Source organism: Syngnathus typhle, linkage group LG17 (genome assembly GCF_033458585.1).
Source record: "Syngnathus typhle isolate RoL2023-S1 ecotype Sweden linkage group LG17, RoL_Styp_1.0, whole genome shotgun sequence".
Classification (NCBI taxonomy): domain Eukaryota; kingdom Metazoa; phylum Chordata; class Actinopteri; order Syngnathiformes; family Syngnathidae; genus Syngnathus; species Syngnathus typhle.
In genome coordinates, this window is record NC_083754.1 from 1,875,072 (window position 1) to 1,896,533 (window position 21,462).

At 39.9% G+C, this 21,462-nt stretch overlaps 1 protein-coding gene across 1 annotated transcript in view; it reads right to left on the reverse strand.

The window, feature by feature from the left end:
* Nucleotides 1-21,462, reverse strand: part of caskin1 (CASK interacting protein 1) — a 33,438-nt gene that overhangs the window by 4,582 nt on the left and 7,394 nt on the right. The window contains exons 2-15 of the mRNA XM_061303348.1: nucleotides 14,518-14,569; nucleotides 12,837-12,934; nucleotides 12,624-12,769; nucleotides 11,645-11,740; nucleotides 11,417-11,547; nucleotides 10,368-10,476; nucleotides 9,708-9,816; nucleotides 8,458-8,552; nucleotides 7,462-7,579; nucleotides 5,818-6,066; nucleotides 3,995-4,099; nucleotides 3,288-3,406; nucleotides 2,530-2,611; nucleotides 2,068-2,180 (exon numbers count right to left, since the gene is read on the reverse strand). Coding sequence (XP_061159332.1) covers nucleotides 2,068-2,180; nucleotides 2,530-2,611; nucleotides 3,288-3,406; nucleotides 3,995-4,099; nucleotides 5,818-6,066; nucleotides 7,462-7,579; nucleotides 8,458-8,552; nucleotides 9,708-9,816; nucleotides 10,368-10,476; nucleotides 11,417-11,547; nucleotides 11,645-11,740; nucleotides 12,624-12,769; nucleotides 12,837-12,934; nucleotides 14,518-14,569 — 1,622 coding nt within the window. The remainder of the gene's footprint in view (nucleotides 1-2,067; nucleotides 2,181-2,529; nucleotides 2,612-3,287; nucleotides 3,407-3,994; nucleotides 4,100-5,817; nucleotides 6,067-7,461; nucleotides 7,580-8,457; nucleotides 8,553-9,707; nucleotides 9,817-10,367; nucleotides 10,477-11,416; nucleotides 11,548-11,644; nucleotides 11,741-12,623; nucleotides 12,770-12,836; nucleotides 12,935-14,517; nucleotides 14,570-21,462) is intronic.

Genomic DNA, 21,462 nt, shown 5'->3' on the forward strand with positions numbered 1-21,462 from the left:
ATGGAGTAGAGAAAAAAAAATCCCCCCAAAAATGCAAGGAAAAGAGAAACTGCTGAAATATTTATTTTTCTCATATTTAAAAAGAATTAGGCTAAAACTGATATACTGACGAATTATTTGGAAGTTTTAAATAGATCACTGTACTGGGCACAAGAAATAATCGCACTATTGAAAACACACACACAAGCACACTGTCGACTACATCCTACGCTACGTTGCATTTCCATCCAAATGCAGTATGACCACCTTTCCAACCATCAACCAACCAATTGAGACTTGGGTTAAAAAAAATGGCCTTATTTAGCATTTAAAAGTGTTGATATGTGGCGGCGCACAAAATTGAAAAAATAAACAAAAGACACAATTTCTCTTCCACCTCTGTCCATCACGACATCTGAAATGTTTCCAACTACTAATAAAGGATATTTGTGACTCCAACATACAGTGGCTTTCTCGCATGCTGGAGACAAATTATAGGAAGAAACACTGTTTGGTGCATATGTGGGTGACACAGAAAGACAACCAAGGGTCAATACCAGGGTCAAGGGTCACACCAGGGCAGGCTTGGCAAGAGGCACATTTGACTCATTGAAATGTGCATATTCAAAACAAGAGAGGGTTTTCGGCATGCACAATCCTGACCATGAGGACGGCACACAAATTCTATCTGTGCAGATTTGTGGTCCTTGGAAGGACGCTGGGACGGCCATTGAGGTCCAGTTGCCTTACCTCGGGGGTCATTCGGCTAATTGTGGGCAAGTCATACCCAGCACCCAGGAAGTTGGGAGCGTAGAGCTGCAGCTGAAAGTCGCTCAGCCATTGGATAACTGCCTCTGAGCTCTACAGGAGAGAAGATAGGAAGGAGGGCACTGTCACAAGTTCCATGTCAGCCGCTTTGTCTCTGCAGGGCCGAGTTGGGGCGCAAATGACAACAAAGTTGCTAATATCCCAAATACTACTTAGAATTTTAATAACCCAGTGCATAGCCGGTCATTTTTTTTTAGTTTTAGAGTTATTGCAGCCCGTGGGCCAAATTTATTATTTAGTATTCATAAAGCTTTTTTAAGATGATGGAATGGTGGATTCAAGATAAAGGCTCAATTTTGGGAAGTCTAAATTAAAAGTCAAACTGTATTTTTTTTTAAATACATTTACTAGTTTATTTCATTCGCATGAATGAAATCAACTTCAACCTTTTTATTCAATTTGTTTTAATTAATTTCTTTTTACCATTGTGCCTAACAGTTTAATTCTGTTCCATTTTATTTTCCTGACGTTTCTCATTTTTCCATCTTCTGCTGTTTTTCTCGATGAACAATTTCCGACATCTTTATCGCGTCGGCCAAACGATTAAACACTACGGGTTACAAGATTATTAGGGACAGCGCTAACAGATGGCCCGAAGAACATGCCACATACACACGTAGAAAAACACACACTCGATCGACAACAGCCAGAAATCTCTGCGACAAGATCAGTTTGGCATACCACCTTGAAATAATTACAAAACAACAAGTGACCTTCAACGTGAGCCCACACAGGCACTTCAGTTAAGGACAGCTTTTGTAAACTCCCATTTCGCACCTCTCGCCGTGAGCTAATGTGCCCACGCTGCGCGTCACGCAAACGCACCACGACTACAGTAAGACTTGTGCCCCTTTCAGTGATCGCTATCAATACGGCTTGGTACGGAGATGCGAAAGAAAAAACAGAAGCTTTAACTAAAAGGAGTGGATAAAAAAAATAAAAAATACATAATAATAAATAATAATAATAATAACAAAGAGCCAGGACAGAATGGCTCCCATGCACATATGTCGCAGATTGACATCAATCCCACTCACCGTGTCATGGCCGCATCCGAAAACTCGCAGCACGGATGAGGCCAGTTGTGAGAGAAACCGCTGGGACATCTTGATGTGTGTGTCAGTTGTGGTCAAATTGATTGAGGGGCTACATTGTCCTCACGTTGCTAATTGTGTGTTTGAATGCGAGAGCGAGGGAGAAAGCGAGAGAGCAAGAGAGAGAGAGAGGAGTCAAGCTGTATGGACTTTGGGATGGTCCTACCTTCCCTTCGCCTGGCGCCTCCCCCTTCCTGCCCGCTGCGGCATCATAAGGCGGCGCTTCGTGAAGAGGACAGCCCGATAGGCTCGATGTCCGAGAAGAACTGGCAGAACCTACTGGGAGGGAGAGAGAGAGTGAGAGATACCATTGGCTGGGTTGAAAATATCTCCCTACCATGAGAAAGGAGCATCAAGCAACAGCTGACTTGACTTGTCGCTCTAAATGACAAATTGCAAATCGTATTCGGCGTTTGACAGGCAACCAGTGACAAATCTTCCCTCCTACATTCCCTGCCTTGGCCATCTGTCGAGTTTGGGTGAGGGAAACCTTTCTGTGAGGCCTTTTGAGATGTTTTGTGATTAAGGGCTATAGAAATAAATTCGACAAGACTCGACTTCATTCGATAAAACACCAAGCGTGATTCATCGTGTCAGCTATGATAAAGCGTTATCTTGATTGTATTACCTGCAGGCTGGTCTACAGACTTGGACTGCTCCAGTAAATGTTCCTTGGCTTTGGCAGATTGAGACAACACCGTGGCTAGAAGCTGTAAACATGACATAGTAGTGTGGATGAGCAACATACTTGATGTACCGTAATTTTCGGACTATGAGTCGCGTTTTTTTTTCATAGTTTGGGTGGGGGGGGCGACTTATACTCAGGATTGACTTATATACATATATATGTTTTTTTTCACTTTTTTGGGCATTTTATGGCTGGTGCGACTTATACTCCGGTGCGACTTATAGTCCGAAAACTACGGTACTCTTTTGTACATATTATTCCATATTGCATGTATACAATGGAACTCTTGATCAATCAGGAGTTGAACTAGACCCAGTTTAGTCTGATTTGTAGTCCAAAATTTGCATTTGTAATTGGCTCATTTGTGCCCATCTGCTCCGAGAATGAACCCGTTTGCATCGACTGCTTTTAATGAAGACGTCCTAGTAAAAGGCTGAATCATCATTAGCATTCATTTCGACTCGCTCTTCTTTCATCAATCTTGCCTTTCGGCAGGCTAAGCAAAGAAAATCACAAAATAAAAGTGGTTAAGAGCTGTAGAAATGATATTCAAATAAAAAGGTTCATTATTTTAAAGCACTTTAGCGTGAGGCTAAGAATGATTGATGAGCTACAGAAATGATGATGTGTTTTGTTGCATAGGAGAAAAGGCCGAGCAAACACATTTCTGACACACAATCAAAAACCGAACATACTACCTTGACTCCTTCCGCCTGTGCATGGAGGATATGTGCAGCGCTTCCAGCACTCTGACCACTGCCTGATGACCTCACACTGGTCACACTTCCAGAACTCCCGAAACTGCTTCGGTCTCCACCTGCAATACACCCACGTACACAACAAACACGCACACACGTACACACAGGGACGAAGATGCATTCATATGCATGCAAAAAGCCAAAAGGATAGTATTGCACGCAAATGCATGCATGCCACACAAATATGGATGCACGCCCGCCCGCCCGCACGTTTAGCTGATATCCCAGACCAACGTGATAATCGGTGACTCTCCTTTGAAATGCACTAGGCAGCATGAGATGGAATGGACTGGACAAGTGAATTGGGAGTGAAAAAGACACACTTGTTGTACACACCACAGACACACACACAGGCACACACTACACTGCCCTTTCACTTGTCTTCTGGCTCTCTTGACCTCCATACATACACACGCCACAGACCAATGCATATGGCTACAGTCCCAAACACAAAGGTCAACGAGTTTAGCTAAGCTTAAGATGGAAAGGACAGCGGGGCATGATTTTGCTCAGGTCAAAGAGCATCTGATGACCTTTCAAAAGGCAAATGATATAGTTAGAGTTTTGGGTTGTTGTCTGAATGGGCACCAGATACTGTTTGATGTTTTTTTTTTTTTGGAGGGCTCAGCGCAGTGCGGCTCAGTTACCTGCCACAGGCTTGCGCAGTACCCAGATCTCTTCATTGGAGCCTCCGTGGGGCCCACAGGACGTGGTGGGGGAGCTGTGAGGACTTGCCTCTGAGCCACGACAACCTTCAACACAGGACACTACCGTTAGCTGCTAACTGGGCTCAAATTGGGCTCAAAACCTTTGGACTTGTCAGCATTATGACTTATTTTTTAGACAGCTCCACATGGAACCATATTAGCCATAACGTGGAGAGTTTTTGCCCGTGGAGCAACTACGTTCCTTTGAGTTTTGTTAAGTGCTCCGTTGAAACCTGAAGGAAACGTTACGACTTATTGAAGGTTTATTGAAGCTTTAAAATTGGTCGATATATATAGGAGAAGGTCAGGATCATATGATTAAAAAAAAACCAGCAGTATAGTATTACATGCTGACTTTTTATGTTAGTCCATATCTGAAGGCAAAAAAAAAAAGATTATTATCATTAATTTGCCGATAAAAATCCAAACCACGGCCTATGGTGGTCTTTTCTAACTGTTGAGTCAGCTCCAACTTTCTGCGCTCTGTCTCCGTCTTAATATTTTTCAAACGAGACTCTCTCACGCACACTTGCACTCCCAGTACGCAGTCACACACCAACACGGAAAAAATACAGAATATAGATATGATAACATGTATAAAAGCATTGTACATAAAACATTCATAACATGATTTTCTGTGTATATACATACACGTACATATATAATACAGCCATCCATTTGTGATTATATATGTCGACTTTTTCAGAATGAGGCTCCTGTAGGTGCATTCGGAGAGTGTCGTAAACCATTATAAGCATCTGAATCATTTATAAATGGTTTAAATGTGTGAATAACAAGTGCGCCAGAGAAACAAACACAAGTTCTTTTTTTTTTTCTTTCTTCATCAAATCACACAGCTCCTTCTTGTGGCCATTTTGCATCCCTCCATCAAAATATCTCAATGATGAATTGATTCATGCAGTAGAAGATTTCAGATAATTTAATTAGTCCTGGAGGAATCGAAATGATCTTCTAGAGAAAAAAAAAACCTTCAGGCCAGCAAACACCTTACTCATAAAAGTTTTTTTTTTGGTGACATTTGTGAACTTTATTCTTAAGTCTGTTGCATAATACGTGACATTTTCCCCAAAATGTCTGCCTTGCAAATATTTGCGTGTGTACAGTCACGACCGAATGCTTTGGCACTGACTTCAACTTTTCGGTCCTGCTACTCGGTGGCTTCAATTTTTCAAGTTGTGTCATTCACATTGCTTCTGTATTGTTGTGAGAAATAAAGTTTGTGTGTGCTCAGGCTGGACTAGTGGTTGGAAAAACAGAAACTACTCAAACAAAAACCCAAAAGAAAACTTAAAAAAAAATAAAAAAGACCAAAAAATTATATGCTGTGACTCAATTTATTGAGTTTAACCTCAATAAAGTCAAACTAAAACCTCAAAATTGAATTTTTCTTTCTCTATTTTTATGGTTTGTTTGCTATCATAACAATAATCCTAATGATGATGATAATAAGAATTTTCTAAAGACCAGGGAATTTGTTAAGTAATGATGTAGGTTTCAATAATGGGAAATGAAAACAAAAACCAAAGCAAGTCAGTATGAATAACATAGAAATCTACGTAAATAATGACCAATAACAGAAAACTTTAAAGGATGCCTTCTTAGCAACGATTAAATCACCAATTAGAATGATTCATAGCCGATTGGATTTTGGAACCAGTAATAAGTAGAAAAGTAGAAAGCATCCCTTGAAGTTTTGATAAGAATAAAAATAGTCGTAATAATAGTGAAAAGGGGGCGTGTACCTGGGGCAGTGGGGGTGTCTCCCTGTGGGGTCGTCACGGGCGACCTGTTATAGCCAAAGGAAGTGAAAAGTGGAAGCAGTGGCTGATGGGAATGTGGTGGAGGAGGAGGAGGCGGTGGAGGCAGGATATGGATCTGATGGAACGTGGTGTCGTTGCCGTTGACTACCACGTTGGCGGGGGCAACCGTCGCCGGGGCAACCAGCGGTATCTTTTGAAACTGTTGAGTGCAAATGACTGTGCTGGCCAAACCTAGATACACGCACCGTGACGACACACACACACAACCAGCCAACAGTGAACCACCGCCACGAAACAAACCACAAAAAGGAGACATAGGAAACATAAGAAAAGGGAGGGAAAAAAGGAATAAATTATAAACAAAGAATGCTTTGAGACTCAAACGTTCAGACTAAAACGATGAGGAGGGACTTTATGAAGCCATGGGAAGAAGGAACAAACAAATGGGGGCATGAAATGGTCATCAAAATTTATCTTTCTACGACTTCTGACTCGTCAACATTGTTTAAAAAGATGAATGGTAATAAAAATGGCGAGCAATAGTTCTGTTTTGAAAAAGAGGAGACAATTTGTAATTTGAGTGATGACACAAAGATGACACATCATATGATGTGGTGGGCCGTATCTGGCCCTCGGGCCTTGAGTTTGACACCTATGTGATGGATGGCGCTTCATTCCAAAATAAATGAAAAACACATGAGCTTTTTTGTTAGCATAACGTTACCGCACTTATGAGAAGTGATCAGTACCCAAGTAAGAATGTATCAAAGATGTGAAGGATGCTGATGAGAGGAGAGCACAGAATCATCGGAGATGAAGAACACCGTCACGGATACGTAGACCGACAAGTGAACACAGAACAAACAGCACCACCATATTGACAGATAAACACCAGTACACATTGAAAAAGTGACACCGGCTTCTGTTAGTGCGGTGAAATGATGGGATGGATCTGAGGCAAAATGTCTCACCTGGTCAACCTACCTGTTATGGAATTGAAATTTAGACATGAGAATTGAACTGATTCTTTGTATTGTGTTACAGAACATTAAGGCTGGATTTACACAGCAAGTGCTCCAATGTTCATATAGGATCGTTGTAACTAACACGTACGGTCAACAGCGAGCAAATAAAACATAGAAACAAGTGATAATACACAAAGATATTAAATATGACATACCATTTAGTTGTCCACTGTCCACCATCAGCATTTATTTTGTTTTATTCATGAGCAACGCAACTCCAATGAAGCATATTTAGACCGTATTTACTAATGTTGATATCTTATATTATTATTTCCATGGCGACATTCGACATGATTCTGCCCATTTACATTTGCAGTGACATATTTGTTACCGACTGGATTTTTTTTATCCACATTTGCAAGAGCTATGATTCCGATCTGACAATATCCAATCCTGTTTTTTTTTTCTCTCTCTCTTTAGGAAGCCATGAGACGTGAATAGAGTGAACAGATTTGCAGATTTGCTTGTTCTGCTTAACAGTTATGCATGAAAATAAAAAAATAAAAAAAATTCCAATTTTCAATTCAATTTCAATTTCATTCAGCTGGTTAGTTTTGCTCACGATAATTTCAAGTTACCAATCTCACACACGCACACCCACCTGTTCGTTTGCTGATGACCTCCACCATGGTGGAAGGGAAGTAGCCCACTCTATCATTTCCTGTTCGGTTGTCATGGATACAGCCTTTCCAGCGTCCATCAGGATGCTGTTCCAACACCTAGGATGAGAGGACATATCATGTATTTATTTATGTATGTATATGTATCCTAATTGAAAATCTCGAAGAGCAAATATTGTTGAAATGAGAGTTTTGTGTGACGGCAGAAAAGCCAATTTGTGTTCTTAGACCCTTAGGGAGGAAAATCAGGCAATGCTTGGCTTCCCTAACAATCATAAATATTCATGAATGATGCTGGAGTAGGCAGTAAAAACGTTTTTCTCAGTATGCGTAGTCAATGAGAAATGCTGAATAGGCTCGTTCGAGCGAATTAATTAACCCCAAAAAAGGGAAATCATTCTCAAACAAAACTGGTCTCTCAGTGACATAAGCGTCTCGAAACATTAAATGGGATTTGAAATGTTGAATTCACTCCCTGCAAAGAAAGAACAGATATTGTTCGTTGATCCGATCCGATTAAATTATTAAAATGCTTCTCTGCTCTGTCCAATTAGCAGAGCCAATTTAATTAGCAACAAAAACTTGAACAAAATAATGACATCATCTATTTATCCATTTCTATCATTTTCTTTTTATAAATTCTGAAGGCTGTCTCGTAATTATATAAAAAAAAAATCATCTTTTTATTGAAAGACTGGACCAGCTTGCAGCCAGTTAGGTTGAAAAATGCCATTTCAATTTCTCTTCCAAACTAAAGATGACATCAACCTCAGTCGCGAAGGCCAGACCGAAACTCAAAGCAGATCCCATCTCAGCCGCTTTGTGTTTGTCCTAGGCCCAGTGTCAGCATTAAATATTTCATAAACCTCAAAGTAGGTGTTTCATTCCTACTGTAGGCCAGTGTAAATTGATTTTTAGGCAGATGTTCAATGGGGTAGTGCTGCTTTGGATTTTTCTAGCGTCGGCGTGCATTGTACCGTAATGACATCTCCTGCTTTGATGTTGAGGCTGGTTAAGTCATAATTGTTGCAGTAATCTTTCAAGGCCCGAACTTGAAGAGCTGCTGACGCCTCTGTGTGCACAAAACACAAAAACAATTGTTTTTCTAACGAATATGTTGAACAGCAACAAAATGTAAAGCAGCTGTAGCATGATAGCAACACCTGAAAGAAGAAAGTTATTTTTATTTTCTTAATAAATAAATAAATAAATAAATAAATAAATAAATAAATAAATAAATAAATAAATAAATAAATAAATAAATAAATAAATAAATAAATAAATAAATAAATAAATAAATAAATAAATCTTATTTCATTTTTGGAGTGTGACCCTATTTCTGAAAAAAAATATTTTGCCACCCCATATATTGCAGGGAGAATGGCGCCAAGGTGGATTTTGTTACCATGACGACCAAAGTTAGTTCTATAAGAATGAATGAGTCAAGCGAGTGGTTTCTCCGTGCGGATGTGGAGAGCTCCAAGAGTAGAAAAAGAGCAGTTGCCCATTAAGACAATGAAATGCCTTTTCACTTCATTACCAACGCACTTAATTACATTTGTCCAATAGCTCTGTGTACAAACACCCACGCTAAGCGTGTCAACAGTTTATGCCGTTAGCTAAAGCTTTTCTTGGCATTCAACAAAGGCGACAAAGCCTTCTTACCTTTTAACTTGAACATGCTTTTTCAGGCTTTAGAGAGTTTTTGTAGTTTGTTTATAATGATTGTGCATTGTGTCATCCAGCTGCTGCTTGAAAGTGCTTCATCCAAACTTCGCTTTTGAGTTATAGCTGTATAATGTTCATTTGAGGGGGGGGGTGTTATTATGTAAGTTAGTTTGATAAGTTCTATAAGACGCAATAAGATTTATGCCAAGTCAAGTGTCATTTATGATGTCACACAGGGCGTCAGAGTGACATCAGTTATATATGTCATTATCATCCTGATGAAATCTCTCACGACCTCAGTTCAGTGATTAAGGTTCACTCACAGTGATTTCACTTTTGGCAATTTTTGATTTGTATTTGAATTATTTTCCTATGGAAAACCTGGCAGACAAAATAAAAAAATGGACTTATCTGATCCATCCATCCATCCATCCATCCATCCATCCATCCATCCATCCATCCATCCATCCATCCATCCATCCATCTATCCATCCATCCATCCATCCATCCATCCATCCATCCATCCATCCATCCATCCATCCATCCATCCATCCTTTACCCCGGAGTAGTTGCTTAATCTCTTTGCTCGCTTGGGTTGCAGTGAACTGATACACAATGTCCAGCGCCGTCTGGCTGTACGTGTTTCGCACCGTAGCATTGATGCCACTCTGCGTGCAGAAAGAAGAGAAAGATAAAACAATTGTCACTAAGTGAAATTTGAAACACATCACAAGCAGTTATTTCAAAAACGATTAAACGGCCCGTTCGTTAAAGTCAACGGGCTGTGGGCTTTAACTATGATCACGTTACAAGAAAGGTCAAAGAGCAATAACACATTCACATTTTGCTTCAATGAATAAAGACGATTACAGCCGCCTCACCTCACGGGATGTAAATGCAAAAGTTAGTTTTCATGAACCTCTATGGAGCCAAAATGTCTTCTCACTGATCCTTCACCATATCAAATGCACTACAAGCATCCCTAAAAGCAGCTTAAAATGTCCCGGTGATGTGTCGAAATATGTCTGGAAGCAGCTGAGGTGTCGCATCAGCTCTCTTTTGGGACAGCTGTGACTAATAATGTGGCTTGTGACAAAAGTTGGATTATTTCCCAACACTCCCAGTGGAAAGCACTAAACTGCTTGCTATTGCTTCATCCAGACAAAAACAAAGTGAAAGGTTGTTGATGAACAAATAGGACAAGAAAAGTCCCACTTACTTCCAGCAGGAGTCTCACGGCCTCGGTCTTGCCGCAGAGGGCCGCCTCGTGCAGGGCAGTGCCCGCTTTGGTCTGTCGGTTGATGTCGATTCCCGACTGGATCAACAGTCTGCCCACGGAGTGTGGACGGATGCAACAAAGAGTGGGAAGAGCAAAGAAAAAAACATGTGGAGATGAGGATTAGAGAGGGTGACACAAAACTGAGAGGCATCTCAGGATACTAATGAAACGGAAAAAAAAAAAGAGATCAGTGAATATAGTTGCTTTAGCATTGTATCATTGTCCCGACAAATTTGCATATTTGATGCTAATAAACACGCAGTAACATCAGTTATATAATCTAAATATTGTGGCTTCATGGGTTTTGAATGAGCCCTTACATTCTCAATATAAAGTTCTGTGTTAATCTGTAATAACCTTTTTTTCCGCACCACATAATTAGTTGGTGTAAAATGAATGAAGCTGTCTTTAATTGTCCTCTGTTGCTGCTGTTTTATTGAAGAAAAAAAGGAAAATTCAATCACAATATTCAAATCACAATTAAATGACTTTTCAAAAAGCTCTTTGGAATGAATAACTGTTTCTCTAAATGTGCTCTTTGATTGACTGATTGCCAATCAGTCCAGAGTGTGCCACAGTCAGCAAGAAGCAAAAACAAGACAAGCCCAGTGGAAATTGAAGGATGTCTGACTTGTTTTCAATCTCTCTCTCTCTCACCTTCACCTATGTCAAGGTCCAAACTCAGAAAATTGCGTCCTCACGTCAATGTGCTTGAGCGCGATAAAAGAGGCAAATTAACTGCACAATTGTTTTGCAGTTGCAGATTTAACACTGACATTCCTAAATCAAGGAGTACTTTCTTGCAAATTCTGCCATTCTCTGATTAGAAATGCACTCGGTAAAGCTCAGACCTCCAACAAGGTTGTCCAGTCGTAAATAATGGGAATGTTCCCGGCGCTACCCTTCCACTCCTGTCCTCTAGGTAGCAGCAATGTTCAACTACAGCCAATATTAAGAATTGAATTAAGAATTGTGTGTCCATATTGTACCTAATGATGTCAATGTGTCCATTCTTGGCAGCCAAGTGTAGAGGAGATGTCCCATTGGGATCGGTAGTATCTCCTTTCTTGGGTTCCAGCAGAGCAGCACACATGTTACTCGAGAGTAATAATTGGACAACCTGCGTGCACACAAACACGTAGGCATAAAAAAGTTCCCTGATGATGTTGCGATATCGGTAAGTAGCTAGTAAAAAAAAAAAAAAAAAAGTTCCATACCCCAACTCTGCCGAACTCACAGGCAAGGTCCAGAGGTGTTTTGCCCGCATTGTCCACAATGCACGGGTTGGACTGGTGCTGCAGCAGCATTTCCGACTGGAAACAATTAAAACATATTTGCATGTTTCGGTTGATCTGAATACTCGACAACTCGATAGACATACTGGATTATGCATGAAAAAAAGAATGTACCGTAAATTCCGGACTATAAGCCGCACCGGACTATAAACCGCACCAGCTAAAATTGGGGGATATTTTAGTTTTTTTCTTATATAAGCCGCACCGGACTATAAGCCGCACGTGCACACGCGTTTTTTTTACAAAGAAAGACCGTTCACAGAAAGCCTTTTTAAAGTTTTTATAACATACTTTAACATGTCTTTCTAAACATTGCCTGTGATGAAGGGTTTAGAGCCCTTTGACGCAGGTCACCTAGCGTGCATTCCTACTAAAGCTCATAATAGTCACAAGCAACACAGCCAGAATAAGCAGCAGCAATAGTAGTGTTTCAAAATAGTATTTTTGTTGTTGTTGTTTTTCTTCAAGATACCGCAGTGTATAAAAGTGATCAAGTCATCACAAAAATCACGAAAAAAATCCTTATATAAGTCGCACCTGACTATAAGCCGCAGGGTTCAAAATTTTGGAAAAAAGTCGCGGCTTATAGTCCTGAATTTACGGTAAATGATGACCGCATGCAGCCTGCAGGAAGTTGTAGTTATTCAAGATCTGACAGGAAGTCCCATTTTCATTATCCCTTGCAAAATACAGACTAACCCAGTTGTTTTCATAAATGGTGGCAATTTTTTTTATGATATAAATATTGAAATCTGTGCTTCCTGGTTGACAAATGTTAGTCCAATAAGAAAATGTCAAATTGGTTTCAAATGCACTTCTGGTCTTCTTGCGGGACAAGGTCACGCCTACCAAACCTTTGTCTCCCCCATTTAAAATTTCTTGACGAGATGATGTCACTCACCACGTCGTAATGGCCGTGCTGCGCAGACAGGTGCAGAGGAATCTGCCCTTCATCTGATTGGACATTGACAGACGAAGCCGATTTTAGGAGCATCTTCATAGGCTCCGCCTTCCCCTGCCAGGCCGCGTAGTGCAACGGCCGCATACCTAGCACAAAAATACAAGAAGCGTTGTCGCAAAGTAAAAGGATGTTACATGAATATTTTGAACGTACCTTTCTGGTCTCTGATGTCAACAGCTGCCTGCGACTCCAGCAACAGAGTGATAAGCTCCATGTTGCCGTTAAGGGCTGCATGATGCAGAGGGGAAAATCTACAGAGGACACAAATGACACCTGATTTACAGATCCATCGTCAAGATGTTGATTGTTGTTGGCCAAACGTGCATATAGGAGCCGAAGCTTAGCATAGCAAATACATTAGGAGGAGAGGATTAAGATGAAACACATAAAGCAGAGCTAGAAAATAGGGCAAAGGCAAGCAGTGTTGATAATTTGGGGGCAAAAAAAAGGGACTATAACTGAAACCAATAAAAAAAAAAAAAGCTATATTAAGGTCCTAAAATAAAAATAAAGTGACTATAATTGAAACCAATAAAAAAAAAATCATATTAAGGTCCCAATTTGGAGATTACAAAGCTAACTGACATTCAGGTCAAATAATAACAAAAATATATTTTCTTTCTCAGATTTATTTTGGGGTAAATTTCAAAATTTAGAAATGAATGAAAGACAGGAATAACAAATTAGACCAACAGTGACATAACGTGATCCAATCCAATAGACAGCAGACCAGAAATAATAAAACTTTCCACCTATCTGACGATATTTTGTAGTTTATGTGCCTATTATGATCGGCTATAACGTTTTAATCTGTGTCAAGCCGCTACGGATGAATTTGGACGATGTCGGCACTTTTATTTTTGACCATTTGGAGATGTTTCTCTGCATCTGCTCACCTCTTCCATTCAAATTTAGCATTTTAAACGACTGAATCATCAAACATTATTGAAGTTTTTCACAGTAACCATCTCCATTGTTGAAACCAAATGAAATATCCCTCATCCGGGGCTAATTGCGTCGTCTACTCTCCGTTTGGCCGTGAAAACTCGAACGAATATCAAAGCGGAGCACATGGGCATCGTTTGACCTTTCGCTCGCCCTTCACTCCCGTGCTGCAGGTGTAACGACCCACTGAACAGTGAGTAAAAAGCACGTGTCATAACCTAATCCTAGCCTCAGTTAGGGTTAAGCCGGGATACATTACACAATGCTTTACTGTTTGTGTGTGTGTGCTCCTTTTAGTATTAGCGTTTGTGCGTATGGGGGAAGTACTCACTCTTCCCTTTGCCAAGTAGTAAAACATTCCGTGCAATATTTATCCCCCTCTTCCTTTCCATCTCCCTCTTATTCGCTTGCCTCCCATGAATCTTGGGCCTAAGGCTTTTCCCCTCCACCGTTTTTTGATCACTCTTACGATTATTATTATTTTTTTTTTGAGGAATTGTGTCACAATACTCGGACTTTTCTAACATGCTTAGTTGAGGCTGACCTATTCTAACTAAAATGTTTGCTATTCTTCCATCCTCGCATCCAGCTCGCGTGCAATCTCTCAAACGGAAAGATATGGACAGATGTACACAACCACTAAAATCATAAGAGCAGTGCATTAGTCCCTACTTTCACCCACGTACAGTATACTACATAAAAAAAAAACACTAGTTTTAACTTGATATGGGTTTATCCTCCAGCTTTTTCCCTTATGCAGGAAAATCTAACTAGGACAATAAAGCTTTTATATGAATGGAACCAGAGGAAGTACAGGGAGGGAGGGGGGGGGATGTCAGGATGACTCTGAACTAGCAAGAGTGGCATGGAGAGGAATGATGGAACTCACCCATCTGTATCCTGGAAGTTGACATTCACTTTCTTTGCAGACCCAAGCAGCTCTGGGAAATAAAGGGCAAATCAGTTTTGCATATCATGCATAATCATTGTTGCTGGATAGCTTAGCTCATGTGCACTTTCGTTGTTTGTCGTTAGGCTAGTAAACATCACTTGCACTTCCTCGGATAAAGGTCAGAATAAGGCGAGTTTTCATTAGCTATGAATCATCATTTCCTCGGGTATATGATGATAATTTTATTAAAAATATTCTTCTACTGTGTGTGAGACACTCCCAAGGCTAATCCAGACAAACTAATGCAAACCCTTTCAGGAACAGAAAGTACATTAAGCAGAATTATTATACATGCTATACAAAACAACACTGCGGCAAATAAAAAATAATCACATTTTTGGCAATGTTGTAAAAAATGTTAATGCTCTTAAGTAAAAAAAAAAATAAAAGGGCTTTTTTTTTTTTTAAATATGATTTAATAAGTAGATGGTGTTGGATTATAATTGCGGATGAATCTGCATATCCGTTTTATCTTGTGGATTCTATTCAATTCACTTACACACATTGCAGTGTGCAGGAAGTCGTACAGGCACTCTATTGTAAAGGAGACAGCTCCCAGCACCACTGGAAGCGGAACATAGATTTCCTAAATGGTTATTTCTGGATGCTTAATGCACACACACACACACATAGCAAAACCAGCACTTAAAATCAGTATCAATAACTATTGTGTGTTTGAAAGCAGGGAGTTGAATAGTGAATCATATCTGCTGATATGTACACCAAAAAGATTTTTTTATTTTTTTTTAAACTGCCTACAACCAGCTAAAAAATAAAAAAAGCAGCTGTTCACAACAATAACATTTCCTCGTGATAATTATGAAAAACTAAACGTGATTTCACTTATCACAATGAAATTAGACAAACAGTTCAACACGAATGAAAATATGAATCAAATTAAATTTAGTGTACATGATAATTGTTTGTTTTTTTTGTAGTGACAAAAAACAGTCCATGTATTTGTGACACAGGTCTATTTGTCTCCTTGCACTGCTGTGTGTTTGTTTTTCCACACCCCTTCCATGTCTGGCCTCATAAAAGGACCTGACTGCCCCCACATGACTCACGTCATCAAATAAGGGCAGAGGCAGGCTGCATGCGAGGCATCTTATAAGGACAAAGTCAGACAGGGTAAGCCCTCTGCCAATTTTTTCAAATCTTCTGTTTCATGAATAACATTTAGACGTGCATGTTATGGATCATAACATAAAAATGACACTGGGTGTCAATGATGCACAAATAATTCCTAAAGCAGCAAATTTGGCCGATCTACGAATAGCAGAGACAAAAATAAATTCCAAATGGTTTGCTGGATGAAATGTGCAAAGACACAACTGAGACTCCGTGTCCCGCCAAGTAGCACGACTAGCCAGATATGGAATAGAGTAGGGATTTGGGGATCACTTTTCATCCAAGTTCAAGCGAAACCAGGTCAAGCCACCGTGCAGGAGAAAAATCATATTTATAGCACTTGATCATGTGGTTCAGGCTCACAAAACCTCTTTACAATGACCAATTACCGTAATTTTCGGACTATAAGTCGCGTTTTTTTTTTCCATAGTTTGGGGGGGGGGGGGCGACGTCTACTCAGGAGCGACTTATATACATATATATATATTTTTTTTACTTTTTTGGGCATTTTATGGCTGGTGCGACTTATACTCCGGTGCAACTTATAGTCCGAAAATTACGGTCATCGATGACAGACTTTCAAACATCGGCCCGACTCATATTTGCTGATTAGTTGACCACTTTTACACCAGTTGTACACAAGATTGTTCCCAATGAGACCATAAAAACTCCCTGTTGGAACACGTGCTATGTCTATACGTAAATGGTCAAACCAAGGATATCCATCTGCATTAAGGACACCACATTTTATTTGAAGACATGTGCGCTTTGATTTGTTAAAGTGGTGGAAAGTCCATGAAAGCATAATAAAACAAATGAATGTCTCCAGAAGTGTTAGTTCAACCTCATTCCAAACAGCACGTCCTTAGATTTGACTTTGAAGTTGAAATGTATTTGTTGAACAATTTAGTGTATTGTTCGAAGCTTGGAATGTACCGGATTATTCCAACGACAAATGATGCACTCATGCTGGGAGAAAAGGTCCTTTCTCCACGGGGAATGACCATTTGATAAATGATGTATGTGACATCATATATTTTATTTAATACATGCCTTGGCTCCATAAAGGACTCCACCTCCCATTGTCAACACAAAATATCGATCATTCCATCAATTTTAGGAAATGATTCACAAGATACACAACATACTAATACACAAAATCCGATAAGGAAAATACACATTTCATGATTTATAAACACACACGCGCACAACTGCAGAGGCCAGGGTTGCATAGAAGAGGGTTGCTAGGCAACAAGCATCCGCTCTATCATCCTACACGAGCAAGCGTGCTTGCACTCAAAACAGCAAAGATTCACAATCACGCACCCGCACGCACACACAAACACGCACCGAGATAACCACGCTAACGCTGCTGTGAACACACTAATGATAGTGTGAGATTGTTGGCATTTTTATTTCCAGAAGTTGAGCCTAAAACAATCTGCTGGCTCTGGTCTGGAGAAATCCAATTTGACCAAATGCAGCCATTTGGTTGAGTCCCGGAACAGAAGCAGCTCGCCGGTTGTGCCGAGCTCATTAATTAAAACGCTGGTTATCTCGAGAATCTTTCCGCTATGGCTTGGTGATTGTAAATACGCTAATTGCTTACAGATTTGCTCGAGGCCCTTTTGTATAACAAAAGCAATCATAAACACGCAAGAGCATTTTAACAGCATTCATGTTGGTATTTATTTCCTTGTTTGTTATTTTTGCTCTTTTGGACTCTTCTCTAATAACCTTTGCGGTCTTTATTTTTTTTTAATTTATTCGTGTGTTTATTCATTTATTTATTTTAGCATTGTATCTTAAGTGGATTATAGTTTTTGCACATCCCGTTTGTCAAGCAGTAAAATATTAATTCTTGGAACTGGCTCTAAAATACAATCTTTTTTTTTTTTTTTTGGCATAGAAATGCTACACATTATTTAATTTGACTCCTGTATACATAATAATTGGGAACACAATGCAAACAACGTGCACTGCTGAATACAACATTCTGATGGTGTGTGTACACACGCTGTCAAACAAAGAGTTCAGAGTGGGCCCGTGGAAGTCAGAGTTGCAGTCAGCTGTACTAAAAATACACACGTTGTAACCTCTTCAGAACGACGTACTCTGCTGCACGAGTGTAAGCCTGACACATCTGCTTCAAAACAAGAGTGGAGGAGGAGGAGGAGGAGGAGGAAACGTGTGACAAATATACTCCCACATGTAGGCAAACTTCTTAGTCTGATTCCATCACCTGAAAAGTTCTCTCCTCCTCTTGCACATCCTCAACATCCTTTTGATACAAGCATACAGTCAAAAACATCCTTAACAACTCTTACTCAGCATGAAAGTCTTACCACTTTTCATAAAACCTTGTCTACAAGAAAATTGGTGCAAAAATAAATAAATAAATAAATAAATGTGTGGACCCCGAGTTGCTCAAGGGCACCAATACTTTGAATGGCAGTCTTAATTTAGCATCATTGGAAAGAAATGAAAAATAATGTGAGCACGAGTGGGATTGGCAAAGCAGACAAGACAGGATGGCCGCTCTGATTAGTTTGGATAATGGATAACTGCATTTACTCAGCTGCAGACACACACAAACATACACACACACGCACGCTTGCATAAATGTCACTTCAGAAGCAGGTAAACAGGAAGTTGCATGATTAAATTAGAGGGCCGACCGAGACGGCAGGGTCTGATGGGGAGAGCAGAGGCGGGACAGGAAGAGCTCATGCAAAGTGATCAATGTAGCCAAACTGTAATGGTGTAGATGTATTTGGACTCAATATGGAGCTAATGCACTCTGACCACTTGACTTATGAATGTTGTCATTGTCATCCATTAGTGTCATTTGCCCTTCTGCCGCCGACTTCCAGAAAATGGGGAATCTATTTTCACATCGTTTAGCAACAAATTTGATACAGACAGAAAGAGGCGGTGCTAGGATTTATTTTCCTTGTGGGGGTCAGGGATATGAAAACAAACAAAGTAATCATTTCAAAAACCCAAAACATTATTCAGAAAAAAAAATCAATGTATGTTTCTTTACAATGAAATGTTGAGAGGAAAAATAATGTAATTAATTAATTAAAAATTATTATTACAAAAACCACAGTAGCCCTTAATACTGCCCGAAAAAACAAAATGGATTGAAAAGAAAGGTTTCTTCTTCTTTCTTTTTTTTAATATTGATTATCTTTCCCCTGTGAGACCACCGACTGAGAGTATTACAGTTGCAAGAGTTAGCAGTGCACTGGGCACTCAATAGTTACCTAGCAACAGTTTTTTCACCCACTGCCAAGGTTATCTCTCTGGTGCCTACCATTTGTCCAAGCAACAATACACACAAAACACACAAATGCACACAAATGCCATGCACATTGTTTCAAAAAAAAGAGCAAGCTTGCCTGTTGCTTATAAAATGTATGATACATAAGGTTAAACTAAATACATTGACTAGTTCAAACACAGATGGTTGGAATTTCATTTGACTTCACTCTACGTGAATATGGGATATTGCTGGATGAGATATTCGGAGACACCCAACCTCATGTGCGGTTCATTCTCATCCATAATGCCCTTAAAATAACAGCAAAGGGGTCAAATGGGGTCTTTTGCTTGGCCCTGAGAGACGGACGGCAGCAAAATGCACATTACACAGTATTTGCAGCACAAACAAAGATTATAAAAAGAGTATTAAAAACAAATATGTTGTTTTTCGTCTACATACTGTAAAAGACACATGGCATGAGGAAAAGGATTTGCTGATCTAAATGTAATATCCTTGCTGTTAGACATGCTAGGTTAGATATTAGAATTTGGGCTGGAGGTAGCAAGATGACCTCACCGCTCAGTAAATAGATCCAAACACACCCAAGAAAATCCAACGGTGTTGAGTACAGCTAAGCCGACGTGTATTGCCTTGAGAGAATCTCATTATAGTCAGATTAAGCTGTGTGCTGCAGTGCAGACTGTGCCAATGTCGGGAAGATCAAAGTGCGGAAAACATCCATCATTCGAGAGAAGATAAAGATGCGAGAAGGTGTATTTTTATGAATTTTAAAATCAACGCAAGAATGAAATATACAAAAAAATGGATGGATGGATGGATGGATGGATGGATGGATGGATGGATGGATGGATGGATGGATGGATGGATGGATGGATGGATGGATGAATGGATGGCTGTGTTCGAAACTGCATAAAATGATTATTTCTTCAGTATGTAAACAATTATTGGTGGAAAATAATGGCCATTTTTTGACAAACAAAAAACATTTTTAGAATTTGGTTCAGGTTTTTGTGTTTTCTGATTAAAAAAAAAAACAACAACACAAATGACTTGGGCCATTATTTTAGGAAGGTGATGTCTGTTTAATTTCAAAGGGGGATTCTACACTTGTGCTGACTTTGTTCGGCTGAGTGTGACAATTGACCTCAGGAGAACCCTGTGATTACTGCCGAGCAATTACAAACACAAACACACACACAAACATTATCAGGCAACGGTTTAAAAAATAAAATGGAAAAAATTTAAGTTGTCAAAACAATAATGGGAAGAGAGAACTGGGCTAAGGGACATGAAAACATAGGCTATGGTCACTTGAGTGAAAGGAAAGGGGAAAAAAAAGTGACAAATTTGCCAGAACACTGTCAGCCATCACAGCCAAGAACAAGTCAGCTCTGGATTCGAATCACACGCCACCATGCTGCAGGACATAACACCAGAACAAACGAGAACTTCTCATCCTTATCTCAGCGAAACCTTGCTTTGCAAACTTTACACCGTGACGTGGGCAAATGAGAACCAGATTTCTCTGTTTGCGTGTCGTAAAATAGCTTTTGAAAAATCATCCTATTCTGACAAGCAATTTACCTAATGAATTTTTTTACCAATCAGCATTTCTTGGTTTGGTGCTTCTCTGAAGAGAAACAGCCTGATTCCAAACTCCCAAATCCCAGCAAGAAACAATTTTTAATCCATCAATGAATACCAGTAAGCACTAATTATATGAAATACTTTCATGCGGCCCTGACCTTATGAAGAATTCATAATAGTTAATATTACAAGGGGATCTCTTTTAAAATCAAGTTTATGCAACTAAATGGTTCACTACCAGCGGTAAGCAAACCTTTGAAGACATCATCTACCAATCTTAAAAGGGTTGTAAAACTGCAGGAGTCCAGCTATTCGGGCCTAAAAGTCAGTGTACAGCTGTAAAACTCCACCGCCATCCTCAACATCGCTAATGAGGGACTTTGCCCAACCAAGCAACCTCAAAAGACAAAATCAATTCCCAGTTGCCTTATTAAAATGTGACATTCCGGATCCGTATCAACCACATGGTGTACTAAAAATAGTCGTATGACTACGTAACAGCAGGTGAGTTTATAATTGGCCAAATATGAGAATAAACCAATTCATAGTAAGTTGGAAGTGCATAATGCTATGCTACTAGCACTACCTCTGTTGACCTCTAACAGTCTGTAGGGCCTTTGTCTCCCTGATGACTCCAAACAGATTACGAGAAGCTCCAGAAGGCCTTTTGGATGCCTGGGACTGTCAGTAATGGTTTTCTCCAGTGGGGCCCACATTGTCCCAAGGCATGACTCATGGTGATTATCCCCAGCTCACACAAGCATCCTCCGCGACCGGGTCCATCGCTTTCAAGCTCTATCTGCCTGGACATCTTTTCTTTCTTCCGCCACACCTCTCCTCCTTCTCCCCGAGTCTTTCCCATCTGTACTCCCATT